General features: G+C 40.7%; 1 protein-coding gene across 1 annotated transcript in view; it reads left to right on the top strand.

The window, feature by feature from the left end:
• Positions 1-8377, top strand: part of cntln (centlein, centrosomal protein) — a 465635-nt gene extending 457258 nt beyond the window's left edge. Inside the window, exon 27 of the mRNA XM_048527488.2 lies at positions 7867-8377. Coding sequence (XP_048383445.2) covers positions 7867-7968 — 102 coding nt within the window. The 3' untranslated portion in view covers positions 7969-8377. The remainder of the gene's footprint in view (positions 1-7866) is intronic.
• The last annotated feature ends 19619 nt before the right edge of the window (positions 8378-27996 follow it).

The following is a 27996-nucleotide window of genomic DNA, read 5'->3' as shown; positions in this document are numbered from 1 at the left end:
TAGAAGGCATAATTCAGGAGAATAATGAAATACACTCTACTTGATTGTAGTAAATCCTCTTACTTACTTGAGGGACAGTGTACTTATATTGGAGCCCATTGGAAGGAGGTTCACTGGATTGATTCCTGAGATGGGGGGGTTGAAAAAGAATCACCTAGACTGGCTCAACATGTTTCGATTTGAAAATGGCTGCCTGAATGAAGTCCTAATTAAATACCTGAAAGTTTTTTAGGAAGGTCCAGAGACTATCTAAGGAGCTAAGATCACCTTGTATGTTGATCAGGAAACATTCAATGATTCTGCAAGCCCTGTCCAATACCATTTGCCTTATTGGCAAAAGTAGAGGCAGATATCAGGAGGCTGTAAAGTGAACGAATCATCAAACCAGTGCCATTTGTAAAGCCTGAGAGATCAGTTTGCCTTTGTGGAGATTTTAAACAAATGGTAAACTACTTCTCGCAGCTGGATAAATACCCAATCCCTCCCGATTCATGTGCAAAGCTGGCAAAGGGAGCTGTCCTTCACGCAGCTGGACATGAGCCATTTATGCTTGCAATTGTGGTTTAATGAGAATTCCCAGGAGTATGCTCAAATTAATATGTATAAGGGTTTTTACCAATATGTGAGAGCACCATTTAGAGTATTGTCAGCCTGTGCAATTTTTCGGCGGACAATTGTGAACATTTTTGCAGGTCTATCCTACGTCACCATTTAACTAGACAATGTGCTAAAAGCAGGAAAGACTAATAAGGAGCACTTTGAGAACTTAGGCATAGGTCTTGGACATTTCTCTCAGGTAGGTATAGAGTGAGCCTTTGAAATGGTTGCATTGCCAAGCCATAGTTTTCAGGGAAGTGAAGAAACAACATCCTGTAAGGTGTTGGTATGCTATGATCCCAAGCTGGTATTGTTATGCAATACCTCCCTGTACAGCATTGTGTTAGTATAACCTCATAGGTGACCCAATAGAGAGGAATGCCCAACAGTTTATGCATCCAGGAGTTCAGCTGATGCAGAGTGCAGATATGCAAAGATAGAGAACGAAGCTTTGGTGGTCATATGTGGAGTCGGGAAGTTTCATTAACACCTTTACAGACATAAATTTGTAATAATAACGAACCACACACCATTGCTAGGTCTACTTAAAGCAGATAAGGTAGCGTTGCCCATAGCTTCAGACCAAATTCAGCAATGGGCTCTGGAACATGATCCGGGAGGCCAAGCAGCAAATCCAGATGCATTGATTTGCCTCTTGCTGTAAGATGCAGCAATTGTGGTACCGCCATTGAAGGAGTCCATAATGGTTTTAAATTTTCTGGACGCACTTCCAGTCACAGCTGATGACATCAGACCTTGGACACAGAAAGACCTGGTCCAGGCAAAACTGAAACAGCTGGTGGGGATGGGGGAAGCCAAAGGGCAAACGGAATTGAAACCATTTTGGTCCCAGCAAGACCAGATCCCAGTAGAGGGTAACATGTTATTACTGGGAGCAAGAGTAATTGTCCTGAGCAAAGGTCACCACTAGATGCTGGCTGAATTCCCCTCGGGTCATCCGGGAGTTTTCAAAATTAAGATGTTGGCGATGAGTTATGTCCGGAGATCAGGATTGGATGCAGACACGACTGTGTTGTTGGGGCAGTGCTCAGTGTGCCAACCAGGACAAAAATTACTGCCGGTAGCACCCACACATTCATGGGAATGGCTGGATAAACCCTGGACTGGGTTATACCGCATATACAGGTCTCTTCATGGCGTTCAACGTTCTTAGTTATTGTGGACGCCCGCCAAAAATGACTGGATGTGCACAGTTCTTTCATCAAACATGGGGATAACAATAGAAAAACTGTGCACATCGTTTGCAATACATGGACACCCAGAAGTGTTGGTCACAGATAACAGGCCATCAATTACCAGCAGGAAATTTTGAGTCTGTCCTAAGCTAGAATGGTATTCAACATATAAGGACAGCTGCATACCGTCTATCATCACTGGTCTGGCATAAAGAGCAGTCCAAACTTTGAGGCTAGGCTTAAGGAAACAGCCTGGAGCTTCACAAGGTACCAAACTGTCCTGGTTCCTATTTGATTATAGGACCACCCCTCATGCAACAACAGGCGTAGCTCCACCAGAGTTGCTAACGGTGAGAAGACTCAAAACCAGGTTAAATCTGTTCATGATGGACCTGGGAAGGTGGCTGAAATGGCATCAGGAACACCAGTGTCGGACACAAGACTCTACTAAGCAAGCGAGACAGTTTACTTCGGGGGATGAAGTTTGGTGTAGGAATGGCCCTGCATGGGTAAGAGGCACAGTCGATGCGAGGTCATGTCATATAAAGTTCAGGTAACTCCTAAACAAGCACTTGGGCAATTTAACGCCTACAAACCCGCAAACAGCACAAGAGCAAAACTTGTCCAGCTCCTTGACAGCCCTTCCAAATATTCTGGAACCCGTCGGTTCTCCCTCTCTGTCAAGCATTGAAGATACCTTGGAATCTGCGATGGATGCGACAGATCTTGCTGTCTCAATGCCATGGCTGCCTGCAGAAGAAAATGATTTTTTTCTGAGGCCTCTGGGTGCAAGAGTTGAGGTACTGTGTTTTACACACTGCCCATAGTAGAGGCAGGGTTGGAGGAACCTGACCCAGTGCTAAAATGCCCCAGGAGGAGCCACAAAAAAAAAGAAACAGCCAATGGCCTTAGACTCAGACGGGGAAGGATGTGGTAACTGTAACAAGGTAAACCTGTTTAACATCATAGAATATGAGTTCCCTGATTGGGGCTGTTAATGTGGTCCAGCCAGGGAGCCATGGCTGGCAGGGAGGTGTCAGCCATCCTGTTCACTCTAAGGGCAATCTCTGAGAGAGCTGGATCAGCATCATGGATCTCCATGTGTAAATAAAGGGTGACTTAGTGATGGGATACCAGCCTCTGTGAAGTTATTTCAGCAGCATTGCTGGGTAAAAAGGAAACTTACATATTAGTGCAGAAACACATCAGCTCCAGTGAAGTGGAATCTATATGAATAAAGCTTAGAGACCTGAAGAGGTTGACAATGCTAGTGGAGGTTGTGTTTTGATCCCTAAACTGTAGTGATAACGTTGGGGAAGGTATTAAACAGGAAATTACAAATGCAAACAACAAAAGTGCAGCTGTAATTATGGGCTACTTTAATCCACATATAATTGGGCAAATTAAATCTGCAACAATGCCTTAGAGTTGGATTTCCTGAAGTGTGTACGTGATGGTTTTCTGGATCGGTATGTTGAGGAACCATCTAGAGAACAGGCTTTCTAGACTGTGATAAAATGACAAAGGAATAATTGGCAGTCTAGTTGCATGAGACCCTTTGAAGAAGGGTGACCTTAATATGATAGAGTTCTTCATTAAGTTTGAACAACATTGTTTATTTTGAGACGTTGTTCCTAAATCCAAGGAAGTTAACCTACCATGGAATGAAGCACTGGCTGGCTGTGATAAATTTGGGTATGTTAATCAAAAGGATAGGCAATGGCATACATTTAAAAAGGAATAGAGGAACTGTATCAACTTTGGCTCAACCAAGGTTAACAAGAGAAATTGAGGATAGTACTAGATCCAAGGAAGAGGCATACAAATTGGTCAAAAAAGAGTAGACTTGAGGATTGGTAGTAGTTTAGATTCAGCAAAGAAGGACAAAGAAATTAATTAAGGGGGAAAATAGCGTATAAGAGTAATTCGGCGAGGAACATGCAAGCTGTTTATAAAAGCATATGTCAGTATTTGGAGACAAAAAGATCAGTGAAGACAAATGTAGCTCCCTTACAGCCGGAAACAGGAAAAGTTATCATTGGGGACAAAAAAATGGCAGACCAATTAAATGCATATTTTGGTTCAGTCTTCACAAAGAAGGATGCAAATAATGCACAGAAATGTTGGGGAACACCAGCTCTAGTGAGAGGGAAGAACTGAATGAAATCAGTATTAGTAGGGAAATGGTGTTGGGGAAATTGATGGCATTAAAGCCCAATAAATCACTGTGTCCAATAATCTAAATCCCAGCATACTTAAGGAAATGACCCTAGAAATAGTGGATGCATTGGAAGCCATCTTTCAAAGTTTTATCGACTGGATTGGGAGATGGGGGGGTTTACTTTCAAAAGGCTTTTGTTAAGGTACCTCATGAGATATTAACATGTAGAATTGAAGCACATGGGATTTGGGGGTAATCTACTGACATGGAGAGAGAACTTGTTGGCAGACAGGAAACATAGAGTAGAAATAAATGGGTGTTTTTCTGAGTGGAAGGCAGTGACTAGTGGGGTATCACAGAGAGCAGCGCTTGGACCCAAGCTGCTTAAACTATGTATTAAATTTTTGGATGAAAGAACTAAATGTAGTTTCTGCAGATCTGCAGATGACACAGAGCTGGGTGAGGTGGTGAACTATGAGGAGGTGACACAGATGTTTCAGTGTGATGTGGACAAATATTTGGCTGATGAAGTGTATTTGGATAAATGTGAGGCTATCCACTTTGGGAGCAAAAACAAGAAGGCAGATTGTTGTCTGAATGGCAATAGATTGGGAAGAGGTGTAACAAGGCCTTGGTGTCCTTGTACCCAATTGCTGAAAGTAAGTATGCAGGTGCAACAGGCAGTAAAGAAAACAAATCGTGTGTTGGCCTTCATAGTGAGAGAATTCAAGTACAAGAGTAGAGATGTCTTGCTGCAATAGTACAGGGCCTTGGTGAAACCACACCTGGAAATTGCTCTCTGATGAAGGGTCTAGGCCCGAAACGTCAGCTTTTGTGCTCCTGAGATGCTGCTTGGCCTGCTGTGTTCATCCAGCCTCACACTTTATTATCCTGGAATATTGTGTGCTGTTTTTTTGAAGAAGGATGTTCTGGCAACGAAGGCAGCGCTGTAAAGCTTTACAAGACAGATTCGTGGGATGGCAAGCCTGATGTATGAATGTGAGACCAGTTTGGTTAGTGTTATTCACTAAAATTTAAAAGACTGAGGGAGGATTTCATAGACAGGGCAACTACAGGACGTATGTACCTGGTGACCTGGAAGTCCCGAACCAAAGTTCCAGTCTGAGGATGCAGGCTAGGTCATTTAGGAGATGAGGAGAAACCCTTTCACCCAGAGAGTGGTATGCCTGTGGTATTCTCTGCCACAGAAAGCAGTTGAGGCCAAAACATTGAATGTTTTCAAGAAGGAGTTAGATATAGTTCCTTAAGGCTAAAGGAATGAAAGGGGTGAAAACTGGAACGGGATACTGAGTGGAATGATCATAATGAATGGCGGCGCAGGCCTGAACAGCCAAATGGCCTACACCTGCTCCTATTTTCTATGTTTCTATGTGTTGGGCTTCTTGTTTAACGAACTATATACAACAGTTCAAAGGAAGTTGGAAACAAAAACAGAAATTGCTGGAGAAAGTCAACAGGTCTTGTAGCATCTACGGAGAAAGCAGAGAAAATGTTTCGGTTCCAATGACCCTTACTGAATTCTGAAGCAAGGTCACTGGAGCAAAAGCATTAACTCTGCTTTTTTCTCCACAGATGCTGCTACAGCTGCTGATTTTCTCCAACAACTTCTGCTTTTGTTTCAGATTTCCAGCACCTGTGGGCTTTTTTTTTGCTATTTTTGGTTGGTAACATTCCTGCTAATTCTCTTCCTTCTTCTGAGATCCATGTGTGGCCACAACTTCTGAAACTGGAAGTCAATGCTATAAGCTGTGCTAGCATGCTGATCACCATGCATGGACCCAAAGAACAACTTGCAGGGAACATCGGTTGTTTTATGAGCAAAGGATGAGCAGGCTCTGCCTATATCTGCTGGAGTTTAGAAGAGTAAGAGATTACTTGATTGAAATACGGATCTTGACTGTGTTGATATGGGAAGAATATTTCCTCTTGAGGAAGAATTTGGAGCTGGGGCCACTATTCAATGTAGGAGCCACCCATTTAAGATAGAGATGAGAAAACCTTTCTTTCTCACAGAGGTTCATAGTCTTTAGAACTTAAAAGGAGGTGGAAGCATTTTTTTGTCTTTTTTTATTCGGGGCAGATCTTGATTCTTTTTTTCTGAGAAAGGGTCTAGGCCTGAAACGTCAGCTTTTCTGATCCTCTGATGCTCCTTGGCCTGAAGTGCTCATCCAGCTCTACACCTTGTTATCACAGATCTTTCTTGATGAGCAAGGGAAGGTTAAAAGATATTGGCGGCAGGCAGGAATATGACATAATCAAATTATACATTACTTCATTGAATGTCGCAGCAGGCCAAGGTTGTCAAGTGGCCCACTCCTGCTCGTAATTTCTGTATTAGCATGCACATACTTTGTCTGGCCTAAATCTGACTCCAGTCCATTAGCAATGTGGTTGACATTTAGGAATGGGTATCAAATGCCTAGCCTTGTCAGTGACACCATATTCTGTGAAAGAGTCATGAAAAGAGCTCTGTCCCAATTTCAGGATCAATATTTTTCAGGTGCACTTGAAGTTCAAAACTTTAGTCTGCAAAATTGGCCTTGGTATCCCCCAGAACAGGATGCACCCTCAATGAAGAATGCCTCTTCCTGTTAAAGGGGAAACTTTGAAATATTGTCCCAATGTAAAAAAGTTTGAAATACTAAGAGAATTATTAATCTTATTCAACTCCAACAGGATGACCCACTGATGTAGGAAGCATAGCTTTTACTTTATAGCATTCTGCAATGATGAGCTGCATTGATTGCATTAAGCAAATCTGATTATAACTTCTGCTTTCTATGTTCACCTTTGAAATAAATCAACTTCGTGATTTGTAGTGAATCACAGCCAAGTTAAAAAATATTTACAGCGTATGTGAATATGGATAATAGCACTTCCATTATGTAAAACTTTATGTGGAACAGAATTCAGACTTGTTGTCACATATTATTACTTGCTGGTAAAATTAATGTAGGATGATTTCTGTGGGTCCGTTATTTTACTTGATTAAATTTTATAATTCTTGGAAGTGTTGGAATGCTTATGCAATTGAGACCACTTTTTAAAAAATAATTAGGTAGAGCATTTAGATAATTTTCAAAGAGTTATTGTTGTAGCATTTAAAATATACTGAGAGCCAGCCATAGAAATGAAGTATGCCTTAGTGGCCGGCAAGTATCTCCCATTATTGACTTACTGAAAACACTTGGGAACTAAAATCCTTCAGGAACTTTGTAAAAGATAATATGGTTGTTGAGTTTTACGTAATTGCAATATAGGCTAATTTGGGACAGAAAATACAATTCTACGTTTTGCATTGTGTTTCTCCTGATGGAAAACAGAATGCAAAACAGAGTTAGCAATATTGATGTTTGTGGTAGTTCTAAACTGCATTGAAATGTGTAACATTCTTCGTGAGCTTGATAGGAATGATGTGGATGAGCTGTTATCCCCTGTAGAAGACTCATGGACCAGAAGCTTAAACTCAGACTAGGGAATTGTCAGTTTACAACAGTAATGTGGAAGAACTTTTTCTCTCTCAAAGGGTAATGAATCTGTGGAATTCTTTATCTCTGACGGCTGTTGAGGCTGGGCATTTAAGTATGTTTAAGGCTGAGATAGGTTTTTAATGAGTAATCGAATCAAAAGTTACAGTGGAAAGACAGGAATATGGAGTTGAGGATTATCAGATCAACAAATGTCTAACTGAATATCAGCACAGATCGATGGGCAGAATAGCCGTCTTCTGCTCCAGTATCTTAGGGTCTTACTTAGTTGTCGCTTTGCACTTCAGTTGTTCTCTAATTATTATCCTGAGACAGACTATTGCATTTGATTGAATTAAGTGGGAAATTGAATTAAGTGAATTTGCAAACTCTGTTGTTCTAATGTATTCTCTTTATTTTTCAGCTTCCCTGTGCTTCCAGTTTACTGGAAGCAATGCTGGAAAAGATAGTGGAGAAAGAGAAACTAGCAGAAGAATATGCCTTGCTCTCAAAAGAAGCAAGCTGAAAGCCTTATGTAATTCCACCTGAGGCTGCTATGTTACAATCAAAACCAAATCCCTTTGTGTCATTAATACACACACATGCTTTGTAATGTTCTACATTATTTTAGCATTTGATTCTACAAAATAAACAGAAAGAAATTGAAACATTTTTCATTAGATCTTGTGTTGTTTCTGATAAAAAGCAAATCATTTAATAAACTACATAATAAAACACAATCATTTACATCCCCAAATCATAACCAAAATAATTTATCAGATTTTTCACCAGTAGTAAATATACAATAGTCATTAGGAGTGCAGAACTTGAGTATTGTTTTTATTCAGCAGTTATCCAATATGCAAAACATTTAGTAATTTTTTTGATCAATCTTCCAAATATATTGTTTAATTCATGCTGCTTAGAATTTAGTAAAGAACCAAAGAAATTAATTTGTTCAATAAATGTGTTTTTATTTAAATATTTATGAATATCACTTTTACTTATAAATCAAATCAAGGTGTGGTTAATAAATATTTTATGATAGATTTTAATTGTACTTAAATTTTATTTAGTGCTATTATGCGCATTTTACTAGAGTTGCTCAGGATTTCATCAAAATAAATTATTTTGCTACTCATGTTCCACAAAACAGGTTTACTATGCTTTGCAATTTTTAATAAAGTCTTGAACAGAATCCTTTCTGCCTTTTCTGATCAATTTTTCATGCAAAAGCTAAATTATTAAGCTAAATTGTGTTAAAGATTTGAAACTTATTTTTGGCTTCAGTTATTAATTGGACCAGTTATGAAATTGTTTTCCATATCACTTTCTTTGTGTTAGTTAATGTAAAGGATATTGTATTTCCTTGCCATACAGACCTATATACATAGACATTGCACTGCAATGTGTCGTTAAAACAGCAAAAATGAAGCATTTACCTGATCACTGTATAATAATTAGACCTCACTGATTTGATGTGAACCTCAGTTTTATTTTACACTATTATTCTTGCTGTTATTACCATTGAAAAAGTTATGTCTTGTTGAATGAGGTGTGGCTGAGTTGTTTTAATGGCTTGTAAAATGTATAAATACTTCTGAATAACCTCACTGACGATGAAAAGTGGATTGTTATACTTGTCAGATATCAAATGTCTTTATTCCATGAAGAAAAATCCATTTTTTTAAAAGGCAAAAGATTTTGCCAGTTTGATATTTCAATATCTATCTTTAAGTTATGTGTATGTCCTAATTCATCTTACTTTTCATAAAACTTTAAATGTGAACGCTAAAGCCTCCTTGTTACTTTCTGATTTGTTGCCTGTGAGAATTCTTCAACAGCATTGGCTGTTTAACCTGCTTGATGAGGTCACTATCACTGAACATGAAAGACTCCCTGCAGCTGAACATTTTCAGGACTACTGACCAAGATGGAGGCACAAAGAAACAAGTGGCGAACTGCCAGTCACTTGATACCCACTCTGACTTCTATGTCAGGAACTATCACTGTCTAGTTACTCTTGCTTACATTGGAGAATAGGTATCTTGCTGTTCACGTGAGATTCTCACCTTGTCATTAAAACCTTGGGTTAAAAGTAGGACTTTTTAATTCCCAATTGACTCATCATTATCCACATATTTCATGGGCTGAGAAAGCTCAGTCCATTAATTCTGTCTGTTCCTCCACAGATACTTTCAGACTTGCCGAACATTTCCAGAATATCATTCTATATTTCAGGTGCAGAAGGTGTTAATTAAATTGGCCAGGATCCATGATGCTGTGACTACAGCAGTAGCTGGACTAGACAGAATCTAGAAGAGATGTGCACAGCTCTAATAGGTGTGCTTTGTTCAGGAAATAGTGTTTTGTTCACATCCCATTACTATCCTGTTTTCTGTTTAGTAATTACACAATTTAGTAATTACTGCACAAGTGTTTTCAGGCCATTCTTTCTGGGTCGATGCTACCCACTTTGTGCGAAGGTGAGCAATTGATTCAAACTATTTTCTTAATTTTAGCACATCCTACAGGCAGGCAGGCAGCCAATAAATTTTACATTTTGGGATTAAATTTATGTTGTTACTTCCAACCTATTCTTAGATCTTTCTCATCTACCTAAGTAGAAGAAAACAAGTGAATTTTGCCTGCAGTCTTTTCAGAATTATTGGGAACTGCTTCGTCAAAGGCACAGTAGGACCCCTCTCAATAACAGCTGTCATCCCTTTCCCCTTTCCTTAAATGAGAAACACAGTAGTTAATCCTGTGTGAATCCGTATGCCCTGGTAATTATTGAGATTTTGAAAGGTTAGAATTCAGGCTGTCTTCACAGGTTCAAAACTAAAATCTTGAGTTAAGGCATTCTTTCACAGATAGTTAGCTTTTCATTAGCATTGACCTTTATTGTAGTCTTTAGAAAAGCACATAAAGATGTCCTGTAACATTATTTCACACAATTTGGAATTATTTAACTAATTTTTAGAAGTATTTTTCTGTTTAATCAGGTTCCCATTTATGAAGCCATCTGTAACATCTCTGTACCACACAGAAATGACAACATTTCCTTTATAACAGTCTTATGTTAATAATGTCATATTTTTCCTTTTCTTTAATGTAACAAAGGATTAGCTGAGATCTCAAGTCCTTACAGCACAGGGACTAATTTACCCAGGATTGAGCAAGGTTCCCCCAAGTGGTTAATTAACATTAATTAACATGGTTTCTATCTTATCCCCAGATTAACATTCTATTATAAATATGCAACTGCATAAATTCCTCAGTCTTCCTTTCCAGTCTAAACATCAAAGTTTTAAGTATGCTAGTGGTTGGAAGTATATAACCATTTTTAAAAGCTTGCCTGGTTTTCGGACGGAATGAATGACAAAAGGCAATGGAGTCAGTAATCCATACTGAGTATTACTTTTTGTCACTAAAGTACTGTCTAGTCAATATGCCTTCCAGGCTTTAGCAATATGCTGACACACCACTCTTTATGTGACAAGATTCATTCAAATCTTTCTCTGGAGCCCAGAGGTTTAATTAACCTGTTCCCTATATACTGAACAGGTGAACAGGTTAAAAAGATCTCAAACAAGCACCTGATGGAGGCAAGTCTTTGAGGTCATGTTAAAAGTAAACCTAATTCTATACCCTGTACAGGAATTAAGGAAAGGTCCATGCAAACTTCATGACAAATTCATGAAAATATCACATTGGACAATTATGCTAATATAATGAAGTGTTCACTGCAACTTCGCAGAGACTGGCTTAAAATGAAAGCTGTTTTCCTTTATAGTAAGACTTACTGAATTTGCTGAATTATACGTACTTTAAATTGATGAAAGGAGTTGAGAGAAGCAAGCCCTTTTCTTTTAATCAAGATAAAATGAATTAATATTTGCATACATTCTGTAAATCCTTGCACAAATATAATAGTTTTCTCAGTTTAAAATGTCAGTATCACATGGTTATTTTCATTATTTAATCATGTTAAATGATGCATGGGAACGTTTGATGTATTTATAACTTGGAATTGTAATTATATCACAAACTATGATATCTATGTAGAATAACAGTTTGGGTCAAGTTGTATATGGGTTTATTTGAATTAGTTGCATGATTTATAACAGATGATCATTGGTTTTGTTGGGTGTATTTAATCCCTGATGAGTTTGATGATAGAGATTATACTGTGGATATTAGACACTTGCTAGACAATTGGACTGCTTCGAAATAATGAAGCCTTGAGTGACTTGTAAACTGTGATGTCTATCAGTGAAATGGGAATAATTTTCACCAGATGATGAACAATTGCTAAAGCTCATTATCTAAATGTTGGTAAGGTTTCCTTGAATTTTTTTAAATCTCTTACTTATATCAAGTGGATATTTCTGTCAGAATTCCTACATACCTTGGCAGTAGAAAGAATATCAAAATGTTGGTAACTGTTTTCAAAAATGCTTTTAACTTCTTTTTCAACAGCATCTGTTTATGTTTTCAATTTTCTGTTCTGAAGGCTGTCACTGATTTTGGGGTCAATTACCCTGCTATAGCTTGCTTGAATGGTCATTATTCACCTGTGACCTGTTGGACAGCTATCTGGATGTGAAAGGCATAACAGCGTTGTCTAGTCCCATTACTACCTGATGTCCAAACTGTAGTTCCAGATTTCATTTGTTTTCATAGAGAAATAGACCAATGGAAATTCCATTTGGGCTATTTAAGGCTGTGAAGATGTACCTTTAAGTGGGAAATAAAAAGTGAAAAATGACAGCAATGAAAATACTAAATCAAAACCTAAAATAGGGTGGCATGGTGGCTCAGTGGTAAGCACTGCAGCCTCACAGCACCAGGGACCCGGGTTCGATTCCAGCCCCAGGCAACTGTCTGTGTGGAGTTTGCACATTCTCCCTGTGTCTGCATGGGTTTTCTCCAGGTGCTCCGGTTTCCTCCCACAGTCCAAAGATGTGCCGGTTAGGTGGATTGGCCATGCTAAATTGACCATAGCGTTCAGGAGTGCATGGGTTATAGGGGGATGGGTCTGGGTGGAATGCTCCAAGGGGCGGTGTGGACTTGTTGTGCCAAAGGGCCTGTTTCCACACTGTAGGGAATCTAATCTAATCTAAAAATGCTGCAAATACAGAGATGATGAAAGAAGATCTGAAAAAAGAAAAACAGGGTATTTTTGTTAAACGTTTACATGAGTGATACTAGAATGCAGGGACAATCTTTTCAAAGAACTTGATATAGAGCAGGATAACAATAACATAGAATCCCTACAGTGTTGAAAGAGGCCCAGTAAGTCTACGCTGCCCCTCTGAAGTGCCCATCCCCCTATAACCCATGCACTCCTGCACTCTGAAGTGCATCCTATCCAGACCCATTCCCCTACCCCTTCCCTGTAACCCTATATTTCACATGGCTAATCCATCTAGTTTACACACACTGGGCAGTTTGACCAATTTAGCATAGCCAACCCACTGAACCCACACATCTTTGGACTATGGGAGGAAACCAGCACACCTGGCAGAAACCCATGCAGACGCAGGGAGAATGTGCAGACTGCACACAGACAGTCACCTGAGAGTGGAATCAAACCCAGGTCCCTGACACCATGAGGCAGCAGTGTTAACGACTGAGACACTGTGCTGACCTTGAATGCTGAACAAAAGCGCATATATTCTTGATGGATGATTTTCCCGGACCACCTGTCACACTTTTCTGCAAACTTCAAGCAGGTAGCTCATATCTAGAGTTTTTTCACCTTTCTTGAGTTTGAATTTGCTGGGAGAAATCATTTGAGTGGCCAATCACTCGGTTTGGTGTGATGTGGCTGTTTAATAATTTCACGTTGAAAACTTAAGCATTGCAATTCCAATACAGCTTATTAGCTCGCCTCTGTTCCTCTGCTTCTGAGTTTAAAAGAAGCAGATCCTTGAAGAATCGCTACAGTGTGGAAACAGGCCATTTGGCCCATTGAATCCACACTGACCCTCTGAAGCACATCCCACCCAGATCCACCTCCCCTCCCCCCCCACCCTAACCTTGTAACACTGTATTTCCCATGGCTAATCCACCTAGCCTGCGCTACCCATGACTAATAATATAACAGTGGAGCATCACTGTTGGCATCTCCTGTAAGTAGCTGATGGTCATGCAGCATTTAGTTGGCAAATCTTTGTTTGGTGCACCTTTACTGTGAAGGCCAATCTTTGAAAAGCAGCTCTTTCACCACGTGTGCCTAAGGTAAATATTGCTGAGCAAGTTTATGGAATTTTGGCGTTGCCATTGATGTCTTGTCAAACTGCTACAGGTTCTAGTGGTATGGATGCCAGTCTACAGGAGATATTGGCAAATCCATCTTTAATTATACAGTTAGTGACTCCCAGTGGCAATACTAGGATGTTTATGACCTTCATGCCATGCTTGCCAACACCCTTGAAGCAGAGTTTGTGGCTCTCCATTGGCCAACCATACAGAATTCCAGAGGTGAGGTGAGAGTGACAGCCCTTGATATCAATGCTGCATTCAACCAAGTGTGGCATCAAGGAGCCCTGGCAAAACTGAAATCAATGGGTATCAGGGAGCAAATGCTCCGGCAGTTGGAGTCATACCTGACACATAGGAGGATGGTTGTGGTTGTGGGAGGTCAATCATCTCAGCTCCAGGACATCTCTGCAGGAGTTCCTCAGAGTAGTGTCCCAGGCCAAACCATCTTCAGCTGCTTCATCAATGACCTTCCCTCCATCATAAGGTCAGAAATTGGAATGTTTGCCAATGATTGCACAACGTTCAGCACCATTTGTGACTCCTCAGATATTGACACAGTCCATGTTCAAATGCAACAAGATCTGGACAATATCCAGGCTTGGGCTGACAAGTGGCAAGTGACATTGACTGACCGACAAATGCCAGGCTATGACCGTCACCAATAAGAGACAATCTAACCACCACCCCTTGATATTCAATGATATCACCATCACTGAGTCCCCCACTATCAACACCCTGGGGGTTACCATTGACCAGAAACTCAACTGGACTCACCACATTAACAGAGTGACTAGAAGAGCAGGTCAGAAGCTAGGAATACTGTGGCGAGTAACTCATCTCCTGAATCCTCAAAGTCTGTCCACCATCTACAAGGCACAAGTCAGGAGTGTGATGGAATACTCCCCGCTTGCCTGGATGAGTGCAGTCCCAAAAACTCTCAAAAAGCTTGATACCACCCAGGACAAAGCAGCCTGCTTGATTGGCACTACATCTACAAACATTCACTCCCCCCACTACCAATGCTCAGTAGCAGCAGTGTGTACTATCTACAAGATGCATTGCAGAAATTCACCAGCAATCTCAGACAGCACCTTCCAAACCCATGACCACTTCCATCTAGAAGGACAAGAACAACAGATATATGAGAACACCATCAACTCCAAGTTCTTCTCCAAGTCGTGCATCATCCTGTCTTGGAAATATATCACCGTTCCTTCACTGTCGCTGGGTCAAAAACCTGGAAGTCCCTCCCTAAAAGCATCATGGGTCAAGGCACAGCAGGAGGACAGCAGTTCAAGAAGGAAACTCACCACCACCTTCTGAAGGGCAGGTAGAGATGGGCAAGAAATGTCGGCCATCCAGGGACGCCCACATCCTACAAATGAATTACATAAAGGCCCTGTGTTATGTGCCTGTCTTCCATTCTGTGGCTGTGCCTGGCCCGCTGAGGCTTGCTCATTTTGACTAGTGCTTGGGAGTTCTGTCTTTAGAGGACTGCCACATTTGTGATTTTGTTATGATAGGATATCCCAGTAATACACCACAGATAGCGAAGAAGAAACTTTTGAGTTGCTTTGGCTGACACCTGTAAATTGCCAATGTTTCACGGTCATAAAGAAAATTCCTGAGAGCACAGGCCTTATAAACCTTGATTCCAAGGGTTCAGGCTAAGGTTATCCCATGTACTTTTCATTCGTCCGCCAAAGGTAGACATGTATCAAGTGGCAGATTGTTATGCTGGACTGAAGGTAGCAGAACTTGCTGAATGTTTACAATCAGGTACTTTTGAGTGCGATCAATGGCACAAACACAACACTTTGACTCATAACCACTCAGAGTTTGCTTGGCACTCACAGATAGAACAAGTTAGAGGTATGGGGGAGAGGTTTTTCAGCCTGATTTTCTGAATGAGTGACTAGGACAGACCATCAGTGCAGAGGAGTCCTCTCGTAAGAATTCAACATTTGTTGTCTTCACTTTCAGTCTTGAAAATATCTGCGGGGAAAGGTAAAGGCCAACAGCATGGGGAAGATAATACACAGAACAGAGTTAGAGGCAAGGAAACAGCCCTGTTTCAATTTACACTCCGCCCTGAAACTGTCAGAAGTGGCATCATCAAACTGTACGGTGCAGTGCATGTGGTCAAGGAAGGAGCAGCTGAGACTAGAAGCTCTGGTGAGGACCCTTCTGGCAGTGTTGAATATCTTCGTGAGATCCATGAAAGTAATTGAAAGGGATCAGCCCCATTGCCTACACTTCTGCTGTAGCTGGTGTGTCGACTAGATCATGTCCACAGTTAACCCATCAGTGCAGAAACCACACTACGATTCCTGCTAGTCCTAGTTTGTCATTCAAGTATGAGCCTAGCAAAGACATCTCTTGAAAAAGTGTGAGATATTCCTCCAGTTGTTGCTGTCTCCTCCTCTGCTTTTGTTTTTGTACAGAGGAAGTGACTCTTTGTACTTTTATTAAATATATAAAAACATATTAAAATATAAATTTGAATACAATAATTAGGTAGTTCCTTAGAATGTGTTAAAGATGACAAGACAGGAGGTGTGTCACAGTTGCAGCATGCGGGATTCCGCGGGTATTTGTTTTTTTCAGAGAAAACATATCTACAACAAGTGTTTGGAAGTTTGAACAGCTTTGGCTCAGAATGTATGAGCTGGACACTGAACTACGTACACTGCACCAAAGCAGGGGAGGGAATGTCGATCCCTTGTATCAGCAGGGAGTCACACTTCACTGGCTTGAATGACCTGATTTGAACAGAATAGTATGCAAACAAATGAGATAATTAAGGAGACCCATGAATCAGAAGCCTCAGCCTTTCAGCTTGTCTGGATGAGAAGGAGGGTGATGAACTGATTGACCATGGCACAGAAGGCTACCCAACAGTGGCAGAGTAAGAAGGATTGCAGTGATAGCAGAGGACAGCTCAGTTGGGAGGAATTCACACAGTTCTCTGCAGCAAAGTGTGTGGATTCAAATGGTCCTGTCGCTTGTCAAATGTCAGGGTTTGGAATATCTGCTTTGGGCTACGAAGGAACTTGGAATGGAAGAAGGTGGATCCAATTATCATCATTCGTGTGACTACCAATGACATGGAACAAGAAGGAGGTTTTGTATTGTCAGAATGAGGAACTAGAATCCAAATTAACTGAACATCAAGGGTCATAATTCATGCATTACTACCTGTGCTATGTGCAAATTGGCATAGGGCCAGTTGGATTATAGAGATGATTGTATGGCTCAAACACTGGTGTGGGAGAAGTGGGTTCAGGGTCATGGGACACTGCTATCAAGATTGGGGAAAGTGGAAAATATACCATTGAGATAGTCTCTAGCTAAACTGTGCTGGGACTGATGTTCTTACTGACTGCATAATTAGAGAAGTAGAGAGAATTTTAAACTGAATAGTGGAAGCAAGGGGTTAAATTAGTGAAGATGCAGTAAATTAAAAGGTAGAGTCAAGGCTAAGGAAAAAGTTGTTAATGTCAAAAACATTAAAGAGATTGTGACTGTAAGGAACGGAGAGTGTGAATCTAAGAGTCAACCTACAGACGACGAGTAGCATTTATGAAGAGAATAAAGAGATAAAACTGAAAGCTGTATATGTAAATGTACATAACATTTGAAACAACAAAACATCATGAACTGAGAGTATAAACAGAAATGGGTAAGTATAGTCTGATAGCCATTACAGAGGCATGGCTAACAGGATCACATGAATTGGGATATCAGTGCTGAAGGGTTCAGGACATTTAGAAATGCTAAGAAATTAAGAAAAGGTAGAGGGTTATCTCTGTTTATTAATGTTGGTATCACCAGAGTAGAGAAAGATGACCTAAGCTCTGGAAACCAACATGTGGAAACAGTTTGAGTACAAATGTGAAAAGATCAAGGCAAAAATCATTCTGTGGGAGTGGTATACAAACTTTCTAACAGTAACCACACAGTAGTGTAGTGTATAAAACAAGAAATAACGAGAGCTCACCAAAAAGGCACGGTAACCATCATGGAATATTTTAATCTGCATATTAACTACTGGCAAAAGTAGCCTAGGTAAGGAATTCATGGAATGTTTACAGGATAGTTTCTTAGAACAACATGTTCTGAAGCCAATCAGAGATCAGGACATTGTAGACCTGATATTTATTAGTGATCTCATAGTGCAGGCACCCCGACATAGAAGCTCCCACAATATGATTGAATTTTACATTCAGTTGAGTGAGAGATAACTAGGTCTGAGCCTAACATTTGAAAAAAAATTAAGTAAGAGCAATTATGGAAGTAGAGCTAGCTAAAGTGAATTGGCAAATTAGGCTAAAAAAAAAGGTCAATAACGAAGCAGTGGCAGATATTTATGAAGATTTTTCAGAATATAGAGACTAGGCACATTCCAATGAATAAGAACAATTCCAAAAGGCAGTACCATCAGCAATTGTTCACTAGAAAAAAAAGTATCAACCTCAAAGAGAAAGCAAATTATTGTGCAAAGAAATGGGCAGGTCAGACGATTTGATAGAATATTAATAAAGAATGACTGAAAAATTAAGAAAGAGGGGAAAAAACACAATAGGGAAGAAAGCTAGCCAGAAATAATTTTAAAAGATAGTAAAAAAAAATCTATAAATATTTAAAGAGGAGAAAAGAGTTAATATAATGAGCATTGCTCGTATTGAAAATTAGATTGGAAAATTAATAATAAAAAATAAAGCAATGCCAGCTGAAGAGAACAGATATTTTGTCTCTGCTTTCACTATAAAGAGTACAAGTAACATTCCAGAAGCAGCCATAAATCAGGAAATGGAAGAGAGGGAGGAATGCAGGAAAATCACAATCACTAGGGAAGCGGTACGGAGAAAACTGTTGGAGTTACAAGCTGACAAGTGCATGGGTGCTGATGGACTTCATCCTAATTAGATAGCTGATGCATTGATTCTAATTTTCCAAATGTCACCTAATTCAGAGTCAGTTCCATTAGATTGGAAGATAATGAATGCAACTCCTTTATTCAAAAAAAGGGGAAGAGAGAAAACAGGGAACTACAGGCCACTTAGCCCAATATCTGCAAAAGAGAACGGGATGAAAGCTATTATTTAAAGAAGTTATCACAAGACTGTTACCCAGCAGGGTAACAAAACGTCTGCGAAACAATGAACCAGCTCGGCGAGCCAACCAAACACAACATCTACAACCAAAGCTACAAATCTACTCTAAAACCTTGGGATATCTTCTATTAAGATTTCTTAACAAATTCTTCAAGCTCATGTCTGTAATTCTACTGCAAATAGGATGTTTTTCTGCAAAGTACTGAGCTCACCCAGTATCCTTCTCTTTCAGCGACTCCTGCTTTCCTCAGAGTAAGTAAATAATTGAGATTGAAGTGATCCAAAGTCCATAGTGCTGTACTATTCTGCATACAACAGTGTAATACTTTTATCAAAGATTTGGAAAGAGAATCGCTGAAGCAACAAAATGGGAAGAAGAATAGACAGAACATATTCCATAAAATATGGAAAGGACTGGTGGCATTTGACAGAAATAAGTAAATACTGTCCTCCTACAATAACGAAACATGAAGTAAGCATTCACAGATTTGTTTCTAAGTCATTTGTCTCCAATCTTTCCTCCCAAGACCTACTAAGTCAGAGCCCCATTCCTTTAAATCTTCAAAACCCATCTTTAAATTATTTTGATTTATAAGTTTGCATTATCCAAGCTACCATCTTATCAGGACATGCCTGGTTTACCTTATGCTAACCTTAAAACTATTGCTGGAATGTGGATATTAGTTTATACTGACAACACAGTTTGTACAACACCAGAAACAGAAGCAGAGTCTGTCAGATCAACTAATTGGTGGTGTGGTGGAACAGAATGTAAGGTATCAGTATGCCAAAATGTGATAAGGATGTGATTCAGGTTGAACCTCACCCATTCCCATGTAATGGATTTCTGAGCTTTGACTAAAATGAAAGAAAAGCAATTTACAAGCTGTTACAATAACATGCATTTGTTCAGTATAATTCAGGTAAAACATCTGAATGTGGGACACAGGATAATATAAAGATGCACTAGAATTAGGAGGCCAAATTTCTGGAAGATTGTTCAAAGAGGTGGGTTTCTAAGACCATCAAATAGGGAATTGGCAAGAGAGGTGCAAAGGAAGGGGATTTTAGGGGCCAGGTAGTTGAAGGAACTGGTACTAATTAGATTAGATTCCCTACAGTGTGGAAACAGGCCCTTCGGCCCAATAAGTCCACACCGCCCCTTGCAGCATCCCACCCAGACCCATCCACCTATAACCCACACACCCCTGAACACTATGGGCAATTTAACATGGCTGATTCACCTAGACTGCACATCTTTGGACTGTGGGAGGAAACCAGAGCACCCGGAGGAAACCCACGCAGACACGGGGAGAATGTGCAAACTCCACACAGACAGTTACCCAATGCTGGAATCGAACCGGGGTCCCTGGCGCTGTGAGGCTGCAGTGCTAACCACTGAGCCACCATGCTGCCGTGCCGCCCTAATAGTGAAGCCATTATAACTGGAGATGTGCAACAGACTAGAATTCAAGGAGTACAGACCTTTGAGGGATTGGAGGAGGTTACAGAGATGAGGAGGGTTGAGTTCATGGATGAATTTCAAAACGAAGCTGAGAATTTTAATAGTGAGGAGTTGCTAAACTTGGGAGCCAAAGTAGACAACATGCGTACATGTGACGAACGAATGATATTTGATGTGAGTCAGAACATGGGCATACCTATCAAACCTTTGACTGGGCCAGAAGCCAGATCGTCAATATAGCCCCAGGATATTTTCCAGAATTAGAACCAATCTTTGAATACATTTCTAAACAGCTTCAATGCCCTTTTATTTATCAAACTGTGTTGAATAAATTACAATTCTCTGGAGAGCCAGATCAGAAAATCTAACAAACAAAAATTAAGCAAATAATGACTTATCAATCTCAACTTTTAAAATCCATTGACTCATTTTGTTAGGGCTTGAATTCATAACACATTTTTATATAATCTATGTATAAAGAGATTATACAGATTACTTGATTTTTAAATGATTGTGTTAGCTGTGGGTCAATGACTAGCACTTCACCCGTAACTCAGAAAATCATGTTCAAGCACCACTCCAGAACTCAAACCCATGATATAGTCTGAGAATCTCTACAGTAGAAGGAGCATAGCACAGTCAGTGCGTAAATACTGAGAGAGCACTGCACTTTCGAAGGATCAGTATTGAGAGTGCACTGGGCTGTCAGAGGGTCCAAACTGAGGTATTGCAGCACTGTTGCAGGGGCAGTACTGAGGGAGCACTGCACTGTCAGAATGCCATTACTGACGGAATATTGCAGGGGTAGTGGATCATCACTGAAGGAACATTGCGTTTTTGGTGGTGGCGGAGGGGATGCTGGTCAGAACTGAGGGAGCCCTACACAGTTAGAAACTTAGTACCGTATGAGTGCAGCACTGACTAAGGGTCAATCAAAGAGAGTGACACACTGTCAGAGAGGCAACACTGAAGGAGCGATACACTTTCAGTGCTGAGGGAGTGCTGCTTTTCTCAAGTGTTGTGAGTCTTTGAACCTCTCTTCCATAAAAGGTGCTGAAAGCAGAATTTTTGAATATTTTTAAGGCAGTGGTGGATAGATTGTTAAGAAAGGATGTTATCAGGGTGGTTAGGAGTACAGATTTGTGGTTAAAGGCAGATCAACCCAGATCTTATTGAATGTTGGAGGTCTCCTGAGAAACTCAGTGGTCTACTCCTGCATGTAACCAGCCATTATTTTACATAGGCTACAGTGTCCTTACTAGCCCTGGAAACAAGCACACTCTTCCTCTAATCAACTATCAGTTACATATTGCTTTCGCAGTTAGGGTTTTGGTTCATTCTTCTGTTCCTGAACTTCGAAGAAACCTTTCTTCCTATATGCATCTATTCTAATGTTAGCTGCTGTTTCAAATCAACCTACATTCTTATTTCAGCATTTTATATCAGCTCTAAGGCAACAAACCAACTTCACATAACTTCTAATACCAGAGTCTGGGTACTGATTAATGATTCAGGTAATGAATATTACCCTTGGAGATGGTTTATGTAAAACACTGTCTTCCCCACTACAATCAATGCCCATAGAATATTGGTTCAGTTAACTTTGTTTTATTTCTTAAAGTTGTTCATAAAAAAGGGACTATATAAATGTTTGGTGCTGCCAAATCCACCGTATGGTTATTTATCATGTTTTGTGCCTGCATTTTTCTCATGTAAACATGGCATTTTTTCCATTGCTCATCTGGTCAGGGCACCTCTGCTAAGGGGAATGGGAATCTGAGCACAGATTCAAATTGGACAAATTCAGAGCAGGAAATGATGGATAGAAAATTAGCATGTGACTCTAAAAACCAGAAAAGGCAAAGCTGAACAAGTGTATAGCACAGAAAATGAAGCAATGTTTAAAAATATAAACGCAAGCAAGATAGTAAACAAGGCTGATGAATAGATGGCAAGGATAGACAGACGGCAGCATGAACTGATTAGGTTGAAGAGGGTCAAAAATGACAAGTCGATATTCCTGGATACAGAATTTTCAAGCAGGAGGGGAGAGGGGAGAATAAAAAACGTTGGGAACGTCACATTATTAGTTAAGGTATCAATCACAATTGTGAGGAGGACTGATGCACTATATGATTTGTTAAATATGGCCATATGGGTCGAGCAAACAAATAGAAAAAGGGGCAGCATGCTGTTAGCAGGGTACCATAGACACCCAATTAGTGTGGTTATGTGTATTTGTGTCCAGGAGTTGGAGCCATCACAGGAGGGTTAATGCTTAAGACCATGTAGTGCTCGCAAGTGTCTTTCACAATGTGGGGGTGTCTGCTCAATGCTATTATACTTTGAAGGGCTTCTCATCAGCCAAGAGTGAAGCCCCCTCTGTCACTGAGTGAAACACTTACTGTGCCCAGTGCAGATGAATTTTCAGCTCTGTTGTTGCTCTGCTTTTTGCTTTATGCTGGAAGGAAACAGCAGTTGTGCTTCATACAGTGAGTTTCAGGCTCAGCATCCTACTCTCGGTGAATCCCCGAATCTCCATATTCTCTTTTTGGTAGCCCTCGTCATTGACCCCATTGGCTTTGTACTTCCTCACATTCCCAACCAACACATCAATCTAACTCTTTAACACCCCACTTTACCCAATGCCAGCTCCAGGTATATCGAGTCAACATAGAATCATAGAGTCATACAGTACAGAGTCAGGCCCCTCAACCCATTATGTCTGTGCTAACCAACAAACACCAAAATGCACTAGTCCCATTTACTTGTCCTTGGCTCACAGCTTACTATGTCCCAATATTTTAAGTCCTCATCCAGATGCTCCTTGAATACTGTGAGAGTATCTGCCTCCACCACTCTCTCAGGCAGCACATTTCTATCACCTTCTGGGTTAAAAAAATTTTCTCATTCTTTTCTCTGAACCACTTGCTCCCCATTTACACCCTTTGATCTTAGACACATCTGCCATAGGGAAGAGATTCTTGTCTACTCCGTCTCTGCCTGTCATCATTTTCCATACCTCAATCAGACCCCTCCTTAGCCTTCTGTGCTCCAGGGGTAAAAAAACGCTGTCTATCCAATCTCTCCAGATAACTGAGACTTCTTATCCTGGGAAACATCCTAATGTATGTCCTCTTCACCCTCTCCAGTGCAATCACGTCCTTATGATAGTGTGGCAACCAGAACTGTGCACGGTATTCCATCTGCAGCCTATGAAGTTTTATAAAATTGTAACAAAACTTCCTTGCTCCTGGCTAATGAGGGCAAGCATGCCTTCTTCAGCACCCTGCCAACGTGTGCTGATATCTTCAGGGATCTATGGACTTGTACGCCCAGAGACTTATTCCTGAGTACTCCGCAGGGATGCGCCAATCATTATGTATGTCCTTCCCTTATTAGACATCCCAAAATGCACCACTTCATGCTTATTGGGATTAAATTTCATGCTAGATAATAATCATTACCCCCTTTTATCAAAGCCAGAGTGGCTGACTAAGGATGACTTCACCTCTGCATTATCCCTTTCTCTTCCATGCTATATTGTCATTTTTCCTTATATATTGAATTGTTACCATCCCCAAACACTTATAATCCTCTCTGCATCTAAGCATGTTCCCTCCAATCCTCACAATTGCATTGTGCAGCTTCCCTTCTGCAGCAATGGCCCCTATTGACACAGCGTCATGCCTTTTAGTTAACTGGACACAGAAATGACCATAACCTACCCACGACTGACTTGAACAGATAGCCCCAAACAATGAAAGAACAGACAGACCTCTGACTGATCCCTGTGCAGCTCCACAAATTACTTGCCATGATTCCCTGGACTGGTTGTACTGGCGCTATAGGGTTGGCCAGGCTCTGGACTATAGCGATATAGATCCCCTGACACTAACTGCCCCAAATGACCATTCCCAAGCCTGTGGGCTCTGATATTGGAGATTGCCCTTGACTCACTCTGCCAGTCTCCTTGACTGAAGGCTGGTTGTATTGACTATACTGAGGACTACTCCCCGTAGAATTTGAGACATGACAATTTGGTTTGTGCATTCGCTATATATTTCCTGCATTGATGTAGTCCAGGTGTGACATTGATGTTGTACAGTGTCAATCGGGAAAAAGATTCACCCTCTTGACTATTCACTGTTGACAATCATGACACAGTGCCTGGCTTTGTGTCTGCACAAAATGGCAAGGCAAGACAGAAATGCTGTGTCCACACAATCTGGCGCAAAATGAGTGAATATTATGACAGCAAGCGAAGTATCCTGAGATGCAGCCGGGTCACATTCATGGCATGGGTGCTTACCTCTGCATGCAGTGTCCTGCCAACACTCTCACAAAGAAAGATACTGATGTAGCCCAAAGTGAAGCATCAAAGTATGGAACCATCTGCTGTATGCCGTAAGGGTAGAGTGAAGCTAGAACAAGTTGGATACCATGGTCTGTAGACCTGGGTGCACTTGGTTGCAACCCATGGAACATGCCTTGAATTGTTAGAGCCTGGTATCCAATATGGAATTCTAGAGGAGCAGGCGGTGAGCTGGATTCTCCTGGTGCCTGACCTGACTTTCACATCAGGAATTCTCAGTGCCTTATCTCTGCTTGGAGAGTGGGAGAATGGATATTGCATGCTTGTAAAGTGAGATTAAGTCAGAATAAGATGTTAAATCATACATATACAGTTGGTTCTGCTATAATGTGATACCTGTGTTCCTGCACAATATCATGTTATAGAAAATTGCACTATAGAAATAATGGGGCCTATGGGAAATGCAGGGTTGGGGCAGACCACTAAAAAATATCTCTCAAAATCACCCAAAAATTACTCAAACGCCTAACACAAAGGGTAGTGCAGTTTGAATAAATGTTTAATTCATGTCTAATAATGAAATAAAAGTAAATTTAACACCTTACCTTGAAAAGATATCAAGGTGATTTGATGGGGCAGAAGGTTTTGAGGATGCTCTGTTGTTAATGCAGGGGCTGAGGGTCACCATCATCATTATCACCTTCAGGTGCAGTTGTGGTTGCAGGGTTAAGGCGAAAAATAGTTATTTTCAATAAAAGCCCTGAAAGTCACAGAGTGCAGTACCTTTCAGAGAAAGCACGTCATGACAAAGTCTGTGAAATGATCACGTGATGCTGGCGCGGAGACTCTTTCGGCGCTAACATTGTACGTATTCAGGATGAAACTTGCGAAACAGTCAGGTGATGTCGATCTGTACTCCTCTGCACACTGATGGAATCATGTTTTTGTTAATGCAAGTTTACATGTTATCACAAATTCACATTTTAGAGATGGTATTCCCCTATTTGTCAGTTGCATTATAACCAAACTGTACTGCCAGAACACACATTGTCGCAGAACTGACTGTAATTCAACAGTAAATTGTTAGATATTTGATAAATACAGTTCCAGTGCATTGAACAATTCTGAAATTATTAACATCCACCATTTTGAATTCTTCATAAATAAATGTAATATGGCAGATTAGTGGTGTGGGAAGTGCAGGGGATCGAGGGCTACTGAGGGAAGATGTTGCATGCAATAGCGTGAGTGGCAGAGCATGAAAATTGGGTGGGAGGTGACTGCAGTAGCAGAGATCGAGTGAGTGTGAGTTAGCAGAGCAAAGAATATGGTATCAGCTCTGGCAGAGTAGGAAGGTCATTGACATTCTTGTGGCATGCCTGGCCATTCCTCCAGACTGTATCTACAGCACTGATCTGGGTGGTAACCTCAGACCAGGCTACCAAGGTCTGAAGGCATGTCCTCCTGTACCAGTACTCCAAGGAGAAAAAAACAGTGATCCTCTAGATGACCTTGTCCACCAGGACTGCTGGGTCTCTATCAGAAAATCTCCATTTCCCCTTGTCGGACAATGTCAGAAAGATGATCTTTCAATCTTTACCAAGTCAAGATCACTCAGGATCATACAAGTTTTACCAAGTAGCCTCTTACTCTTCCAAATGCCAGTAAGTGCTAGTCTGACTTCTCAACTTTTCCTCACAAGACACCACACCCATTCCAGTTATCAGTCCATTCAATTTCTTTGAACAGTCTCCCAATCATTTCCACCCTTCCTTAACTAAGAAGACCAGTACAGTGGACAATACTTAAGATATCATCTCGCCAAAGCCCTGTACAATGGAAGCACAGTTGGGCCTTTAGAAATCTCTTCCTCAAAAGGAAACAAAAATCTTTGGATATTGTTAATGTAGAGATAGATAGATTTTTTGGATAAACAAGGGGGTGAAAGGTTGTCATGGGATGCCAGGAACATTGAGTAATCAGATTAACCAGTATCTAATTGAATGACAGAACACGGTAAAGGTGGGGAGGAGGGAGGCATGTAGCCTATTTCCACTCCTAATTCATATATTTATATCAATTGGAGTAGACTGTATGGCCTACCAAGTCTACTCCATGATTTAGTCTAGTCATGGCTGAACTTGGGCTCCAAATTCATTCTCTCTTGATTTTCTGGGATCTGTCTATCCCAGCCTTAAATACAATCAATGATACAGCACCCACCAGTCACTCGGATATGGAATCCTAACTTTCAGTGAAGAAATGCTTCTCATCTCAGTCCCAAATAATAGTCCTCTTGATCTGAAGCTTTGTCCCTGAACTCTACATTCTTCAGCCAGGAGAAGGAACCTCTCAGTGTTTTAGATTTGGATCATTAGGATACTCTGTGGCATCCTGACAACAGAAAGAAGCAGTAACTGAGGAACAATAGTAATCCCATACTTTGCGATTAAGTTTGTGCCCAATTCATTGCAAAGACGGAGACTTCCTCTTCTCCTCCTCTTTTGTGAAGATTTATTCTGGAATGCAAAATAATTGGAATTATAGCATGCTAAAGCACAGAAGGAGGCCACTCACTCCATTGTATCTGTGACCACTTTTGCAAAATGATGGTTGAATTGTTCTAGACCTCTCCCTTCTTTCCTCGGAACCCTTCAAGTATTTATCCAATTTATTTTTAGAAAGTCGCTGTTGACACTGATTCTATTGCACTTCTCGGTAGAACATTTAAGACTCCACCATCCAGTTAGGGAGCTTTCAAATCATACTAGCTGGCATGTAATAGTCTACCGTTAATGTGTGGAATTTTCATGCAGGACAAAGAGAGACTGGAATGAGTGACAGCTCCAAAGATGCATGCAGCAGCTACCCTTTCCCACAATACAAGTCATTTGCTAGACTTCGTATAATAATATTGAACTGCAGCAATTCAATCAGTGGAATTTTTCCCTGATGGAGATGATATTTGTTTTGGCTTGTGGAACACCAACCAATAGGACAGTGACATTTTTGGAATCCCAGTGTTCCTCCCAGTGCACAGTAGCCTTTTAAGATGGCACGGGTGTTTAAGAATGATGCAAATAAAACAGGATTAGCAGTGGTCAACACAGTGTGGAGATGGAGGAACACGGCAAGTCAGGCAGCATCATAGGAATAGAAAAGTCAATGTTTCGGGTTGGGACCCGAAGCATCAACTTTTCTGTCCCGACCCAAAACATCGACTTTCCTACTCCTATGATGCTGCCTGACTTGCTGTGTTCCTCCAGCTCCACACTGTGTTGACTCTTGCTTCAGCATCTGCATTTCTTGCTATCTCCGAGGATTAGCAGTGGTGATATTGTTTGTCTGAGATTTCTTTCAATATGCAACACAATTACTGGTCCAGCA

This window comes from Stegostoma tigrinum, chromosome 3 (assembly GCF_030684315.1).
Source record: "Stegostoma tigrinum isolate sSteTig4 chromosome 3, sSteTig4.hap1, whole genome shotgun sequence".
NCBI classification, from domain to species: Eukaryota; Metazoa; Chordata; class Chondrichthyes; order Orectolobiformes; family Stegostomatidae; genus Stegostoma; species Stegostoma tigrinum.
The sequence above is the reverse complement of the archived record's forward strand: the minus strand, read 5'-3'. Positions and strand labels throughout refer to the sequence as shown.